Source organism: Saccostrea cucullata, unplaced genomic scaffold (genome assembly GCF_032062105.1).
Source record: "Saccostrea cucullata isolate Sc308-1 unplaced genomic scaffold, CSIRO_AGI_Scuc_v1 ctg551, whole genome shotgun sequence".
NCBI lineage: Eukaryota > Metazoa > Mollusca > Bivalvia > Ostreida > Ostreidae > Saccostrea > Saccostrea cuccullata.
The window spans coordinates 86,197-104,834 of NW_026920663.1; the positions used below are offsets into that span (position 1 = coordinate 86,197).

The window sequence follows — 18,638 nt, forward strand, 5'->3', positions numbered from 1 at the left end:
TTCATGAAAAATTTCTACTTTCATTTTATCATGAGTTACCTGCTCGAGTCATTGGAGACGAAAGAAGACGTAGACAGAGCTATTTCAAAGACCACAGACGTTGTTTTATTATTGAGGTTTGGTAGAGACCAAGACTCAACATGTTTACAACTAGATCACTTGGTAAGATTTTTTAATGCCACCACCGTTGTCCAACTTCAACAGGTCCACTATTTCTACCTACGTAGATATTTAAACCTACCCAAAGTAGCTATTTTTACCTACTTCTGTTTGCATTTTGTGGCCAAATAACCCTTTTTGTTTATACTGATTGCATTTTTATACAGTTACACTGATGATGGATATGACAAAAATTTGACCAGAAAATGATTACTTCGTAAATTAACAATTTTGCAAAGTAATTAATATAAAATTGAAGACTTAGAAAGTAATCATTTTTTTGGCCAAAATTTTAAGATTCATCATAGTGTAACTGTTTCTATGGTACTCCTATAGGGCGGTGAGCAGTTCACAAAATGCAAGTAAAGCATAAAGTAGGTAAAAATAGCTACAGTAACTTTGGGTAGGATAGTGCTACACAGATATTAATAGCGATGGTGCGATAGTCTTTGGACTGAGGACCTGTTCAAATGGTGTGATAGTTTTGCATTTTGCATGTTTTGAATAAACCTTTTTTTTGATGGTTCTTAAATTTTAAAGGGAACGTTTGGTCAGAATTAAAATTTTTATATATAAAACTGTACCTCTCATATAAAAAGAAAAGCTGCAATGAACATGGTGCGATAACAGCAGTTAAATTGATATTCACTAATTGGAGCAGCATGGGGAAAACCTTATCATGGCCGCTGCTGACGTCATCGCAGATTAAATGCCAGATGGCTAAGAGTCAATGTGTTTATGACTGCAGAAAAATAAAATTTCTTCTTTCAGAAATAAGCTAATTTAAGCATTTGTTAATTTATAGCAATTAATTAACATCCTTTTTTGACACATTAGAACTTTAAAAAGTTTTAATTAAAATCTTGTAAAATAATACAACCTTTGCAGCTAAGTTTTTAATTAAGGTTAAATCCAACCAGTTTATGGCTTTTTATTAATTCCTTCTTTTATTTTCCAGAATTTTGAAACACTAGAAGCATAGGAATGTGAAATTATATTTACTATAATATATTCAGATCCAAAATTAAACTGAACACACTTAATTGGCACATTTTCTCAACTTGATTATGACATGACAGTGTTTACACTTAGAGCGGAATTGCCTGCAATACGTCATAAAAGTGAGGATTGTGGGAAATATTTAACAAGCGCGATAACTTTATCTCTCAACATGGCAGCCTCCATCAGCCAGTTTACTCATAACTTTGATGTCTTATTACTGTATAATTAAGTTAAAACAAATGGCAGTAACATGTAAAATTCATTATTGACCATTCAATGAATGAAATATCAAAAAGTTTTTTCAGCACGTTTCCATAAAGGCTCACCTGAGCCGAAGGCTCAAGTGATTGATCACATTATGTCCGGAAAAATTTTTCTGAAATTTCAAAAATATTTCATTTTATATGAAAAATGGGCCAATTTCAACCAAACTTGCCACAAAGCATCCTTGGGTAAAGGGGACTGTTTTAATGAAGGGGTTTCAAGGGGAGATAATTATGAATTAATAAGAAAAATTAATGGCATTTTTAAAAAAATGAGTCAGAACCACTGGGCCAGGAAAGATGAAACTCATGTGGAATCAGTTCCTCAGGTAGTGTAGATTCAAGTTTGTTTATCATGACCCCCGGGCCTAGGGTGGGGCCAAAACACAAAAGTTTTACATAGGAATATATAGGGAGAATTTTAAAATATCTTTTTGTCAAGAACCACTGGTCCAGGAAAGATGAAACTCATGTGGAAGCATCCTCAGGTAGTGTAGATTCAAGTTTGTTCAAATCATGACCCCCGGGCCTAGGGTGGGGCCAAAATGAACTGAGTTTTATATAGGAATATATAGGAAAAATCTTTAAAAATCTTCTTCTCAAGAACCACTGGGCCAGGAAAGATGTAAACTCCAAGTGGAATCATCCCAAATAGTGTAGATTCAAGTTTGTTCAAATCATGACCCCCGGGCCTAGGGTGCAATTATGCTGACCCAAGTTTTACATAGGAATATATAGGAAAAATCTTTAAAAATCTTCTTCTCAAGAACCACTGGGCCAGGAAAGATGAAACTCATGTGGAATCATCCTCAGGTAGTGTAGATTCAAGTTTGTCAAATCAAACCTTGGTGGGGCCAACACATGAACAAGTTTTACATAGGGATTTATAGGGAAACCTTTTAAAATCATTTTTTCAAGTACTTCAAAGCTATGATTAGTGATATTAATATGGAATCAGCTTCAGGTAGTGTAGATTCTAGTTTGTTCAAATCATGAATTTTTTTACCCCCCCTCCCCCCCCCAATAAACTTTCAGTTCTGATCTGATATGTGCTTTTTCCTAGCCAATGTGCTCAGGTGAGCGCTGTGGCCCCTGGGCCTCTTGTAAGCTCACCTGAGCCGAAGGCTCAAGTGAGCTTTTCTGATCACATTGTGTCCGTCGTCCGTCCGTCCGTCTGTCCGTCTGTAAACTTTTCACATTTTCGACTTCTTCTCAAGAACCACTGGGCCAATTTTGACCAAACTTGGTACAAAGCATCCTTGGGTAAAGGGGAATTTAAATTCTTAAAATAAAGGGCCAAATCCCTTCACAAGGGGAGATAATCAAGAAAAGACAAAAATAATTAAAAAATCTTTTTCAAGAACCACTGGGCCAGAAAAGCTGAAACTTTTGAAAGCATTTTGAGGTACTGTAGATTATAAATTTTAAAATCATGATCCCCAGGGATAGGGCAGGGCCACAACTGATGATCAAAGATTTACAAAGAATTATATAGGAAAAATATTTAAAAATCTTCTTCTCAAGAACCACTGGGCCAGAAAAGCTGAAACTTTTTCATCCTCAGGTAGTGTAGATTCTAAATTGTTAAAATCATGACCCCCGGGGATAGGGCGGGGCCACAATGGGGAATCAAATTTTTACATAAAAATATATATTAAAAAACTTTTACAATCTTCTTCTTAATAACCACTGGGCCAGAAAAGCTGAAACTTGTGTGGAAGCATTTTAGGTAATGTACCTTTAATTGTTCAAATTTCCGGGGGAATGGTAGGCCACAATGGGGAATCAAAGTTTTACATAGAAATATTTAGAAATTCTTTGAAAATCTTCTTCTTAATAACCACTTGGCCAGAAAAGCTGAAACTTATGTGGAAGCTTCCTTGGGTAGTGTAATTCTAAATTTTTAAATTCATGACCCCCGGGGGTAATGGGGAATTAAAGTTTTACATAAATATATATAGAAAAATCTTTGAAAATCTTCTTCTTCAAGAACCACTGGTCTAGAAAAGCTGAAACTTATGTAGAAGCATCCTGGGGTAGTGTAGATTCTAAATTGTTCTAATTATGACCCCCAAGGGTAGGGTGGGCCACAATGGGTAATCAAAAATTTACATAGAAATATTTAGGAGAAATCTTTGAAAATTTTATTCTCAGAACCACTGGGCCAGAAAAGCTGAAACTAATGTGGAAGCATCCTGGGGTAGTGTAGATTCTAAATTGTTCTAATTATGACCCCCAAGGGTAGGGTGGGCCACAATGGGTAATCAAAAATTTACATAGAAATATTTAGGAGAAATCTTTGAATTTTTGTTTCAGAACCACTGGGATGAAACTAATGTGGAAGCATCCTGGGGCAGGAAATTCTAAATTGATCAAATCATGACCCGGGGGGGGGGGGGGGGGGAGAGAGGGTGGGTTAACGGGGCCACAATGGATAATCAAAGTTTTACATAGAAATATATTGGACAATCTTTGAAAATCCTCTAAGAACCACTTGGCCAGAAAATTTTTTATCATTGGGGTAGTGTAGATTTTAAATTGTTTAATCCTGCACAGGAACAATGGAGAATCAAAGTTTTACAAAGTAATATAAAGGAAATATCTTTAAATTATTTAAAAACCACTGTGCCAGAAAAGCTGAAACATATATGAATTTTTCCACAGGTAGTGTAATCAAATCAGTATTATATAAATATTTTGGTATCGGGGCCACAATGGGAAATCAAAGTATTACATAGATATATATAGGAAAAATCTTTGAAAATCTTCTCATATATCACAGGGCCATAAAAGAAACTTATGTGGAAGCATAACAGGGGTAACACAAATTGTCCAAATTATGATCAGTGTGTGAGTAGGGTGGGGTCATCTATGTATTACAAGGGGGAAATTTAAAGAACAGAATGGTCAAAGCTATTAATGACATGTGGCCCATGGGCCTCTTGTTAATTACTTGTTTTAACTTTACTTAAGTCTTTATTTGACTGTGCACAATTTTAAGAAACATATATAACTATGGAATCCGGATAGGGCCGAGAAGTTCACTAATGCATCATCGCACTATCAAGGTTTGGGTCGATAGTGCCATGACGATGAAGTGATGGTGTGATAACGATGAGGCGATGGTGTGATAGCGTGATGACGATGATGCAATGGCACGACAATGCGATGACGATGATGCGATGGTAAGCTGAAGCGATAGCGTGATGACGCGATAGCGATGACAAGATAGTGCAATGATGATGGTGCGATGACCACGAAGTGATATTCACTCTTGCCCCATTGTGCTATCGCACCATAGTATCATCTTCATCGCGCTATTACACCATAGCTTCAACGTCATCGCACCATCACTTCATCGTGATCGCATTATCAACGTTTAAGTCGATGCATGATGGTGGGATAGTGAACAGCATGGCCCTCTCCGGATTCAATATACATGTATAACCTATTCCACTTTTTGTCATTGAATGTTACCACTTTTTTTATCCAGCTTGCCAAATGTTCTCAAGAGTTGGCGAATATGGCCAAGATTTACATTGTTGATGTTGATAAAGTTCCAGTTTACACCAAATACTTTGATATTACCCTGATCCCATCTACCATATTCTTCTTCAATGCTCAACACATCAAGGTTGATTGGGGGTAAGGTACATTTCACATTCTCGTCATTTTTTTCCGGAAATTTCATAAGTTGTTTCATTTCATTTTCTACGAGAAAATAATATTGTTTAGCTTTGCTGCTTGGTAACTGTTTTAATGGTTATCAATAAAACTTATATATGCATTTTTAAATATTTCAAAGATGGAGAATCAAATGATTACATTTTTTAGTAGTTCACTCTGAAGTTCAATTTGATGCATTGTTCCATGTATCTTACATTCATTTCTTGTCTTATGTTTATTTTAGCACCCCAGACCACACGAAATTTATAGGCAGTTTTCGGAACAAGCAGGACTTAATAGACGTGGTAGAAGTTATTTACAGAGGAGCAATGAAGGGCAAGGTCATTGTAACAAGCCCTCTAGACCCAGCCAATGTACCGAAATATGAACTGATTTACAAGGACATTTGACAGTCTTAAATCTGTTTAGTTAATATGTACATGTACATAAGCCAAGATGTACACTCTATGGGTACTGTCAAATATGCAATAAGCATGACCAAAGTGATGCACCCTCAGTGCAATCACACTGACGGGATTACTATATTCAATCAATGGTTAGAAGACTGTGTGTTCAGGGATTCACCATAACTTACTCGTACTTACATGTGCAGTGCATGGTGTCAAACTTTGATATACATTAACTGGCTGTTTGTCCTGGCGTAAAGTATCTACATGTAAAACTTGAAAATTAATTTGCAATGAAGTTCATGAATGTTTCTTCTACCAACAGTTTTTGTGATTATTCCTCATGCTCTTCATTCAGGGCAATTTTGACTTTCAGTTCATTCTTGTTTGATAAAAAAAATAATGTGACTCAATTTTAAGTGCATGCATGATAGAGCAAGATAGAATTTCTCATGGATTGAATTTTACTGTCACTCATATACATAAGAATAATTTATGTTACCTTTATAATTCGTTTCTATGTCACTTTAAGTTTTCAAACTACATGAACTTTATATTTTCTGAAATGTTCATTTTAAAATTTTAATATATTTCATGATTTACATGTTGCCAGAGCATTTCACTGCATTGACAATATAATAAAGCATGTTTAGAAACCTTTTTTATCTAGAGATTATCAAAACTATGAATTTTGGGACATATTTGATTGACTTAACAAAAGTACTCTAAAATTGATATTTAAACTTAACATGCTGGAGATGCTCTTTAAAAGAGATAATATACATAGTTTTTGGAGACTAGGTCTTCTAACAAACTGTTAGAATCCCAAGGGGCACTTATTGTGCTCCTTTATTAGTGGACCTGAAATTATATTCCTTTGAAACATTTATTCATTCATGAGAAGAAGAAAACACTTGCTGTGACCTTCCTCTCAACATTCAGATATGTACAACTCGTATTTGACACTTCAGCAATTAAAAGTAGTTATTTCCATTTATTTATTGACTCAATTTATCCCAATGAATATATGGTCTTTATGTCTCCCAGTTTGTTTGCTATGTACTCAAGAGCATGCTCTGAGACGGAGTGCACAAAAATTTTCAAACCGAGGCAGGCTACTTACAAATAAGTTGATGTCACTGGGATTTCAACCTCGTTTAAAGTCGGCATTTTATAAATTCAATATAGTACATGTATTAATTATTAATGGGCGGTATAATACATGTATTAATGACATTGAATGCAAATGTAACGTTTCACACTCGCCCTTTTTTCTGACTTCTTTCATTCAAATTGTTAGACATTCGTTTTTGTTCTCAACTTAAATTAACTTCGGAATTCCGTCTACTTGCTTCATACATAGGACGAATGACGGATGTTACCGATCAGTTGGGGATGCTTACTCCTCCTAAGCAACTGACCCCAGGGTTGCATTTTCACTAAGTAAAATTTATCCTTGATGTTCCTTATGTTCACAGATTTGTATTGTTTGAACTTTTTTTACCATATTTTCCCCTTGCTATACCTATCGTGCCCTTTACCCCTTTTTTATGATTTTCGACTTTTCACTAAGTAAAATTTATCCTTGGGACTATGTACGAAATTAATTTTTTTTGTTTTATTTATGAAAAATATTTAAACCATATCCAGAAAATTCAGAGCAGAAATGCGTGAAAGCAAAATCAACTCACCAGGACTGACCCCATAATGTGTACAGAATACTGTAAATTCCTAAATGTATGAGGAATTGATACATGTGAAAATCGACAGCTAATTTGGCGAGAATTAAAAAGTGAATCCTTTGTATGAAAAAATAAAACAAATCAAAAAAATTACCATCCCTTCCGCGCTTTCGGTGTTTTATGTATTCAAGTATATTCACTGTAATTTGTACATATATTAATTTTTTTTTTCTTTTGGCCATTGATTTTAAACATATATCCTGTATGATTTAAAACAATATCATATACCAGTAATTAATTTTTTGCAAAATTATGAATTTAAAAATAAAAAAAGTTAAGGCAAATTTCCTATTCAAAGGATGGAAAAAAAATCAGCATGCTTTTCGTCACAGATAATACACGTATGTCAAATATGAAAGCCTTATCCCTTTTCAATAAAAAGTTACATGTATTTTTTTAAAACAAAATTTTCTAACATATGGGGTTTCATCGAGTTTTGCCATTGCAGATGCTTTCAGGTATTAAATTTTGAAAATTTTTCAGTTACAATATGCATTCAACAGTTTTTATACACAAAGGTTATAGACTTTAGCAAATAAAACTTTTCAGAGCAAAAATCTTACATCCACCTTTCAAAACTTAAAAATGGTCTCAGACCACTCTCTAGAGATTTTCAGTTATTGTGAAATTGCATGCGCGCACTTGCATCACAAAGCTAGAAATACTGGACCACTTGCACATTATTGTTCTCGCGATTTGGGAAATAGCACTAGTCTTACATCCCAAAGCTAGCTAGACTGCATGGAATTATTTTCTTGCACCAAAGACGACCCTTCTAGTTGTATGTATACATTTCAAGCTATATTTCATTTTATCAATTATTTTTCATGTGTAGCCGAATTTCCAATCTACAATAGCTTCTGACCAAATGATGAAGTACACATGTACTTGTAATACTGTTGCCCACTTGAATTATAGCCAGTACCTATTAGCTGTTAAGAAGTTGGTACTTTGTTCGCTTTCAAAAAAATCAATTTGAATATGGTAAACGCAGAACATCAATTTATATTATATGTTATTCAAAATTTCCAATGAAAATTGAAAGTTTAATAGAACAAAACAAAATAAAAAAAAAACATTATAATATTGACATCAAAATTAACAATTATTTGGAGTGTCAGTTATTAAAGCATGTAACAGAAAAAAACGCACGGGTAATTAACACAAATAATTAAATCCGATTAATTAACAGATTAATAAAGATGTCATCAGATCATAGACAACTAAATATTAAAGTTTACAACCGGAAAAATAGACAAAGTGTCAAAGTTGCTCAGTCATATTAATCGCAGTTAGTGAGAGCTGCCTTCCAGTTACAGTTGGTGATTGCGGCGTCCCATCCCATGTTGTTAGGACACGTCAGTTCTGTAGGTGTGGACCACGAACACTGGTAGTATTTAGTGCAGTCTGTGGGGTGCGGAAAGTAACCAAAGTTGCTTGGACATGTAAAAATATCTAGAAAATATATAAAAAGATATGTAATAACAAGACCATTTTTGTCCCAACCAAATGTTTGACTTGTTTAAATTACTTTTATCTAATCAGATAAGAAAAAGCGAATTGGACAATTTGTTTCAAAGATGGACGAAGACAGCCTATATACGTATTCAGTTGAATTTGAAAAATGTTACCACTCTCTACCATCGGCTCATACATTCACTGAGAGGAACGAACGACAACTCTGCATGGGAGATTGATGTTACCTGTGTCATTGGAAGGTTCATCTTCCTCTTCCTCCATATCTGATGCGCACGCAACCTCAGCCTCGTTTACGCAGGCAGGAGCAGGTTTCTTGTCGTTATCCCAGCGAGTTCCGAAGGGACAGGACTGGACAATTCCAACTCTGTTTGTACACTGGATGAACTTGGTGCAGTCTGTTGAGTGAGGGAAGTACTCCCCTTCATTACAACCTGTATATAGACAAATAATGATTGTAATAGAATCTTAATTTACAGTGAAAAGTACGTGTCGTAGTTGCTCTAAGTACAGTAGATCAAATTCTATGTAGTATTTTGTACCACCGTAAACATTACTGTAGATATTATTTCTCGATACAGATGTAGTTGAATTATCCCGTAATCTTGCTGCGCAACAAATCATCTGCTGCGCAACAAATCAGAACTTCTTTTCTTCTTTTGTGTTACAGTGCAATCCAAATATACCGGAGCCTAACTGTACAACAAATCTTTCCACATATTTTTTTGTGGATAAAGATCAAAATGAAGCCATGTAACCTTTATTTTCATTCTCTCTTCTTTTTGAAAATTTAGTCTTACTTTCTACACTGCTGGCGAAAGTGCACGTCTGACTGTGGTCATTCCACTGTAGCCGGGGGTCAGAACAGTTGACAATGTGAAGACGACTGTCCACACAGTGTAGATAGCGATTAGGATCGGTAGGATGGGCCCTGTATCCCGTCACAGCCTCGTTACAGATTGTCTCTGATAAGGTATAAAAAAAAATAATCTGAATTGAATTTTCACTGATTTTTTTAAAAACAAAATTTTATTTGTATTGCTTATTAGCTATGGAATTATACCGTGGTAATTTGCAGAGGGAAATAGAAGACATCTTCTTAATTGTCAGAACAGAAGGACAGCTTTAGGTATGGGCTAAAATGTTTTTACACCGTAACCTAGCAAACCACTTACGAGGACATTTGAATGTGTTGCATTCGCGCGTGTCTGTTTCGGTTTGACTTCCGTCACAAGGTTTCCCGCCATATTGTGGTTCTGGTTGAGTACAGGTGCGCCTCCTGTCACGTGACTGAGATCCCCCGTCACACGTGACAGAGCAAGCTCCCCACTCGTCCCACGCCCCAAATTCCGTCCAGCCTCCATCAACTTCACGATACAAAAACGGGAGATAATTCAAGGTTATTTTTAAAAGCAAATTGTGCTAGAAGTATCATTACATTTAGATTTTAAAAATAAATATTTGCATATATACATGTTTAAACACCATACTTAATAAGCTTTTGAATATGTCAGACTTAGAAACTTAATTTGAACAAAGCGTCATCGTAGGTTTTATATCCATATTTTTGCATATTAGTATTGATGCAGTAATTAAGTTGACACTTTTATGCTATTAAAGGGTTGATTTTGCCATTGTAAAGCCTAAAGTCTCCTACATTTTCTCAAATAATTTGTAAATGTGTAAAAATCAAACGAGACATACTTGGACAGTGATGGGTATTGCATTCCTGTTCCTCTGTATTTATGCTTTCTCCGTCACAAGCTTGCCCGCCGTATTGCGGGGCTGGATTGGTGCACGTGCGTGTCTGTGATCTCTCCTGCATACCTCCACCGCAGGACACAGTGCACGTGCCCCAGGCACTGAAGTCTCCATAGGCGGACCACCCACCATCAACTTAATGAAACAAAATGACGATTCTTTTAAATAATCAGTTTCATATTTTTTATGGGAATTTAAGGCTCTCTACTCCTAATACCGGTACATTTGTCCGATAAAGAAATATTAAATTTTATGAAGGAACATTATTTAACATTTGATTGATCAGTTTCTTACAATTAAATGACTAGTATTATTATTTAAATATTAATTTTTTTCAACACCTATCTGAACAGTTCAACTTTCAGTCGATTCTCTTTGAGATAAAATAAAGAATTAAATCATTATGTTTAATACTTGGACAGGGTTGAGTGTTGCAATCCCGTTGTTCAATATTGGTGTTATCTGCACCACAACTTTTCCCGCCATACTGAGGAGCCGGGTTTGTGCACGTGCGCGTTTGCGATCTTTTTTGTTGTCCTCCGCCACAAGAAACTGAACATTCATTCCAGTCAGTGAATGTCCCATAACCGGACCAACCACCGTCAACTAAAACGGAAAGTGGTAAACTGGCCCAATTTTCAGCAAAAAGAGGTTTCCTCTGTCAGAAATAAGAAGATTAAAATTTTATACATACTTGGGCAGTTGTGAGTATTGCAATCCTTTGTCTCTGTGTTAGTGTTGCTTCCAGAACACGAGTTTCCGCCATATTGGGGCGCTGGGTTGGTGCACGTGCGTGTCTGCGATCGCTGCATTTTGCCACCGCCACAGGACACGGTGCATTCGCTCCATTTACCGAAAGCGCCATAAGTTGACCAACCTCCATGAACTGAATTTGAAATTTAGTCCTCAATCATGAAATGCAGTAAATTAATAAGGCGAGATTCTTAGCAAAGAATGAATTTCTGTTAAAAGATAAAAAAGGTCTTGAGGAGAAAAATGAAAAGATCGATTTGAAAGGTTGAAAAGTACTTCTTCAATGTGTTTGCATTGTAATATTACTTGGACAGTGTTGGGTGTTACAGCTCTGTGTCTCAGTCTTAGTGCCACTTCCGGAGCACGATTTGCCCCCATTGGCAGGCGATGGGTTTGTGCACGTGCGAGTTTGGGACCTCGATCGCTTGCCTCCTCCACAAGAGGCGGAGCATGGCGTCCAAGCCGTAAAGGAACCATAGCTAGACCATCCACCATTTACTGAAAAATAATTTAAAGTGATACAAAAACATAACAATCGTAATAAACGTCTTTTGCGAAACGCATCAGAAAAGATTAAAGCAATTTGTTGCTGGTGCATAATTACCACGGGTATGTATATGAAGCATACCATTTCTTGTAAAAATATTTTATTGAAAGATAATGTTTCGCCATTTTGAACAGCATTGTAGCAATACAAATTATTAAGATTGATTTCTTAATTTAATCTTCTCACCTGGGCATCCTTGTGTGTTACACGACCTTCTGTCCGTGCTAACACTGGACCCGGAGCAGTAGGAGCCACCGTTGCGGGGGAGGGGGTTGTTACAGGTGCGAGTTCTTGACCGCAGCTGAGTACCTGACCCACAGGTTTTACTACAGGTGGACCAACCCCCGTAGCTCCCCCAGTTAGACCATCCTCCGTTGACTATTATACAGTTAGAATGCCATCAAGGTATTGGTTCATTTAGAAATTAAGAATGACTCCTTAGTACAGAATACATATTCTGATGGTATACTAGTGTATGAATTTATTTTTAAAAGGACTTGCAGGTATGTAATTTAATTGAACAACTGGCATTGTTTTTGATGTGACATATAATATGGATTTTAGTATATAGTATTCTATTTAAATTATGGCCTTATGTATGGCACGCCAAATTAAAAAAAAAAGAGCTAAACATAGTTTCACGGTCAATAAACCAGGTTTATCGGTTGCAAACTATAGTTTACGGACTGTAAACTATCGTTAACAACGTTAATCTATACTTTACTATGGCACGCCAAATTCACAAAAATGAGCAAATCATAGTTTCACAATCAATAAACTAGGTTTATCGGTTGTAAACTATAGTTTACGGACTGTAAACTATAGTTAACAACGTTAAACTATATTTTACATCTGTAAACCATAGTTAACGCGATAATCTATGTTTCACAACCGTAAACTATACTTAACACCGAAAACAATCATTTGCGATTGCAAAACATAGATTATCTGATAAATACAGTTTCACGATTTGTAAACTATAGTTTACAAACCGTTAACTATAGTTAACGATCTGATAAATATAGTTTCACGATTTTTGAAACTATGATTAACAACTCTTAACTATGGTTTACGATTGTAAACTGTAGTTTACAGACGTGAATCTATGTTTATCAACAGAATCTATTGTTAACGTTTTATTACAGACAGAGAAACTTAGATTTGCATTCGTAAACTATAGTTAACAACCATAGTTTTACAGATGAAAACTATAGTTAACGAATTATAATCTATAGTTCACGGTTTGTAAACTATAGTATACAGTCGATAAACTTAGTTTATCAACTGTGAAACTATGTTTAGCTCATTTTTGTGAATTTGGCGTGTCATACTTATGTACCATAAACACAATTTACATGAGACTTGCATGCAGAGTGCTTTGGAAACTGTTGCGCTCTTCCACTGGATAATGATCGAAAGATCATTGAACTTTTTGCCATTTACTTCTTTCCCACAAATTCAAAATGTACATGATGATATATTGTAATTGTATTTAAGTACGTACCTAGACAGGCGGAAGAGCACGTTCTGTAGCTGGTCCTATTAGAGGAAAAAGTAGAAACTTAAGATATAACAGCATAAACATATAAATACTGTATACATGTACAGGGTTATTTTTGTCCCGTGTTATTCTGACCTTTTTCACATTTTCAAACAATTTTGAATAGTTTTAAATTCGCCCAGCCATTAGGTTGTTTAGAAATTATACTATATTCTTTGAATTCGCCAATTTTTAAATTCGCCCAAATGAGGATAGGAAGAAAGGGGGCGAAATTAAAACGGGGGCTAACATTTCCCTGTATACAGTGTTGAATACATGTACACACTCTTAGCGCATTATCGTTATGAACGTACATATACGAGGGCTGTTCAATAAATAATGTCCTAAACTTTATGACATACAATACAGATATAATATGACATTAAACCTGACTTTCTCTCATTATTGAATCTTTACTGAATTCATAACAGTTTATGTGACCACTTTTCATCACATAGTTTCATCGTGAGAAGCTGGGAAACAAGGGCTTTTCGAGACACTGCATTATAAATCAATGATAAAGAACCAGTAAACTAGACTGAAAATAAAGCTTTATTAAAGCTTCTGTAAAACTTGTTAAAATCCCAAAGAAATATTCACTGAAACATGTGACATTTACAGCAACCAATGCCTGTTTTATAGACAAATTAGCAAGTGAATTTCAATAATAAAAAATTATATAATGGGCATCAAAATGGGTACCCTCTTTGCCAACAAAAATTATAACAACTTATGCACTGTTTGCCAAATTTCAACAAATACTATTTGATGATGTATGATTGACTTTAAGATAAATAGCAAATTTGGTAGACATCATATCGGGAGTATTTTACACTGTTTTTAAGAAACGCTCGACAGTAAAAAAGCTTGGTACTCAAAGGTCACTCTATATTTTGAAAAATGAGTGAAAACGACAGCGTATACGAAAGTCTTAACAATTATTTTAAAATATCAGTAATTGTAGTTAACCACGTTTGTTTTATTTTCAAACAGATATTGGAACATGAATATATTACTTAAAACCATCAAAACAAAATCTACCATAAGAAGTACTAGATAAAAACGGCGAAGGTCTAACAAGAGCAAAGGTATGCAAAAGCACAAAGACTGGTTTATATGCAATTTTCTGAAATATTAGTGGCATTGTTGTTCCAATTCGTATTCGGGGAGACAGTTTAATATCTGGAGGAGTCTAGAAAGCAATTTTTTTGCATAATGATCAAACGGTTTATTAGAGGAAGGACCCAGAATCAGGAATCCACTACATTGAATTCCTTCATGACAGCGTCCAAACCCGCATGCCCTGAAGAGTAAAGGGGGTTTCGGGATAAACATAAAGTTAGTGTTTTTTCACTTTAACAATATTGGCCAGATCTTTGACCTTTTGACTTGTTTCAATTTCCAAACTTAAAAAACACCTTTCAGAAGGAAAAAACAAGTCCAGGAAATCATTGGATCTGCCATTTTCCAGTATACTAAGGGTCATACCCAAAAATGAGTTCTAAAAACAATCAGAAATTGGATAAAAAATGTTACTGACATGTGTTTGGTTTAATAGAGATTAATAAGTAAAATCATGAAGACTAAATCATTGAAACGCGTCTTTTGCTTCTTTCTGAGCACCGAGGACATTATTTATTGAACAGCCCTCGTACAAGGACTATTATAAGTGCATTGTCATATTCACAATTGTTAAATCAAAATTTATTTTTCTTTCACAATAAAAACATGTTTCACCTGTATCTGTTACATCTGGACCAGTTCATAAACCCACAGGAAATGGTGTAGCTCTCTCTTTGTGAACATTGCTTGGTATCAATTCCGGTTTTTGGGTCGCAGGCACTGTTATAGTATACAAATTCTGAGTATGATAATTGTATACATCAAAAAAGGGAATATTTGTTCCAATTATTTCTTTTTAAAATCTCTTATCCCCTTTCCGAATTCCATGTAAAATCCTTTTCATTGTTGCATTTTGGATCTCAAGAGAATCTTTTGCAAATAAGATAAATGGAAACCTGTTTAATCCGAAATGCACAGGGAAAGAAGGATATGGAGATAACGAACAGTATTCAATATCGAAGTCCAAAAAACAATACAAAACAGGAGAAGAGCAAACATGGACCTCCGAAATATCAGAGATGGGATCACGTGCCATGGAGGAGTGAGCATCCCCTGCTGATTGATCACACCCGCCGTGTGCTCCTTGTCATGATCGGGAAATACCGTAAAAAATCCGTCGTCAATTCAGTGTATACATTGTAAATAATGGACTAACGATTAGTATGAAAAACGTCTGTCAGCATTTGACTCAATAATAAATTGTATTTTGACAAGGTCATTGTACCGACCATAGAACTTAAGAAATGATGACTTTAAACGAGACTGTTGATATTCTTGTTTCACCAACTTGCTTGTCAATAATTTACCTCGTTTTAGAAATTGTTCATATGTAGAGCTTGCTCTTGCGTATCGAATCAACTGAGATTTATATACTCCGTATGCAGGTGAGAAAAGTTAAAGTCATCACGTTTATCATAAAGCTTAGTTGTTAGGAAAAGGAAAAGGGAAAGAGATTTCAATCTTGATGGAAAAGACAGGTTGTCGGATTCCATAATGTAAAGAACATGTATATATTATAAAAGTAAAACTGGACTTTAAATTGACGTTGGAATATAATTTCATTGCAAGAGACGTTGGAATAGATAGTTTTCAATGTATAAATAAATTGATAATATGGCTATGAAAATTCGTTTGTTATTGGATATTTTTTATGTCAGTAAAGTGTTACTTAACTGCTCTAGTCCTCAAAACATTAACCTCTTTAAAATATAATTCGATTTGTGTAATTTTGACTTGTGGAGCGATTCAGACACATTGGCGATCGAGGATGCAAAGCATTATATTAAAATACAGTTGAATATGCATGCATACATGTATCTCTAACGTCGATATCTCGAGAACCCTGGATATATCTTTCTGAGTTAGAAGTCTAAAATACTCTTTCTTTTAGATAACTCAATTCATATTCCATATTTCGAATAAAAGAATATATTAGGAATTTAATCTTGGTCTCATCGAATTCGAGATAAGCATGTTACCTGTACCTGAACATCTTTATTATTTATAAATATGATAATTTAAACGTAGATTAATACATTTATTTGTCCATGGTTGGATTTTTTAGTTAATTCCGAAATCCTTATGGTTTAAACATTGTTTTAATTTATAAGAATAAAAAAAAATATTTAATCATAAATCGAACTCTAAATTTTCACTTATTTTTATTTCGCGTAGCAAAAAAGATGTAAAATCATTTTAAAATAATTGTTATGTTAAAGAAGAAAAAAATATGCTTTCAATGTATTTCCCTAATCAGGCTCTCGAATATTTGAAAATATCACCGTATAATTGCTGTACGTAACTTTTTATCTAATTCTGACATACTCTCACAAATAATAAGAATGAAGTGTAAAAATTTTAAAAGAGCGTGTCTTTTTCAATTCCAGATATATGAATATGGAAATATATTTGAGAATGTAAATGGGACTTATAAAAAGTAATAAAAAATTATCAATTAATTTAATTTGAGATATGTTCAGATATTTCAAAGCCGGAACGTTTTTCAGAAGGAACAAAAAAAAAAAGAAAAGAATATATATACTTGTGTATAAAACAATAAAATAAATTAAAAATGCCTACCCAAGCACTACTCCAACACAGAGGGTAGAAACAAGTATAACTCTGGTTACCGACATCATGCAGTCCCTGTGAACACCGCCGGTATAAAGCTAATTCTGATCCTAACTCTTTTATACCCGCCAAATATTGACATTCAGAGATCCTCAAGACATCTCAAGAAATCTACTGAAAACGGCAAATCTAGGACAGCTAATTTAACCCTCAACCCATTCTCGTCGAATTTATTTATTTATATTTCCCGCTATTCTAAGAATTATCCTGGAAATTTACATGACCGGTGCATGGCAAGACAATGTAAACACTTTTCCCCCACTATTTGTTAACGCAAAATTTTATATACAATGAAAGTTCTCTTTGGAACATTTGGGAAAAAAGTAATATCGACTGTAAAGTACCGACTAATGAACTACACCATAGATTTTTAGCATAACTTTCAAAAGCTTGTTTTGCAAGATGAATTTGGCAACAATAAAAAAAAACAAAAGGAGGTATACCATATAATTTTAATGAGAGAGAGAGAGAGAGAGAGAGAGAGAGAGAGAGAGAGAGAGAGAGAGAATTTTTTATTCTTCAAAAATATATTTGAAAGAAAATGATACATCAGCTGTTGCAGGACACAATGAGTTTTAGATTCAAACTAAAAAAACCATCAACTTTGACTTTTAAGAATTTTAAAAGAAAAATTTATATTAAAAAATATGTTAGGGTACACAAATTGCATTTTTTTTTTAAATTATACCTGTTAAACGAAATCTAATACAATAGAAAAAAAAGCTTAAAAAAAGGTAGAGTAGCAATGCTAACGATTAACATAAAGTTAAATTTTTCAAAATACCCTAAAATGTTTAACAGACTAAACTAAATTTCACATTTATTCCTAAAATTTGTTTTACCAACTTAAAGTTTGAGAAAGAACAGTTTGTTTTAAATGACTGTATTTTGAAATAGAAAGCAACACCACTTCTGTTTTGGATGATATTTTAGGTCAAAACATCACATGTTACAAACAAAAAAGTCTTACTCGTACCCTAGATTCTAACATAAATTTTCACTATATCCGAGGTACATGTTATTTATCTAGTATCAGGTGAGACTTGAAATATTTATTTTTGATTTTTAGCTCTGAAAGTAATTGTAGATTAAATTCCATTTACAAATATACACATCATTAAATAAACCGGGTATTGGTAGTGGGACGAAATTTAACACCCTCTCATATGCTTCTCTTTTATTTCCTTTGTTCATTAGGCAGATTCTCGCCTAATTCGGCACAACTTACAAATATTTGAAAATAGGGAGAATAAACTTCAACTCTTAATATGTTTTGACAACTACGTTTAGATATTTATTTAACCGCTTGTATTACTTTGTAATGTCATCGCCTTCAGAAATTATGATTTAATTACTTATCTTGATATTTACTTCAATTTTTTATGCTTAAATTAATCACTTTAATTTAATTATTATTTTTTAATGAATTTGAATGACATATGTGTAATAGTATTACAGAAAGAATGCAGCCTCGGGTATGATATACATGTAAGTAACTTTTATAGTTTTAAAAATGTTGAACTTGTGTTTGGATATCTATGGTACGATGTACATGTATTATCACAAATG

At 34.3% G+C, this 18,638-nt stretch overlaps 2 protein-coding genes across 2 annotated transcripts; one reads left to right on the forward strand and one right to left on the reverse strand.

Annotated features, from left to right (window-relative positions):
* Positions 1 to 7: 7 nt before the first annotated feature.
* LOC134254838 (thioredoxin-like protein 4B) lies at positions 8 to 6,112 on the forward strand. The gene is made up of 3 exons (XM_062737383.1): positions 8 to 162; positions 4,918 to 5,069; positions 5,335 to 6,112. The coding sequence occupies exons 1-3, from the start codon at positions 31 to 33 to the stop codon at positions 5,498 to 5,500; spliced, it is 450 nt and encodes a 149-aa protein (XP_062593367.1). The 5' UTR covers positions 8 to 30; the 3' UTR covers positions 5,501 to 6,112.
* Positions 6,113 to 8,374: 2,262 nt separating this feature from the next.
* Positions 8,375 to 13,215, reverse strand: LOC134254775 (coadhesin-like). The gene is made up of 10 exons (XM_062737301.1): positions 13,116 to 13,215; positions 11,963 to 12,154; positions 11,536 to 11,727; positions 11,171 to 11,362; positions 10,891 to 11,082; positions 10,420 to 10,611; positions 9,891 to 10,082; positions 9,516 to 9,680; positions 8,943 to 9,149; positions 8,375 to 8,694 (listed from the first exon to the last, which is right to left on the reverse strand). The coding sequence occupies exons 1-10, from the start codon at positions 13,213 to 13,215 to the stop codon at positions 8,522 to 8,524; spliced, it is 1,797 nt and encodes a 598-aa protein (XP_062593285.1). The 3' UTR covers positions 8,375 to 8,521.
* Positions 13,216 to 18,638: the final 5,423 nt, after the last annotated feature.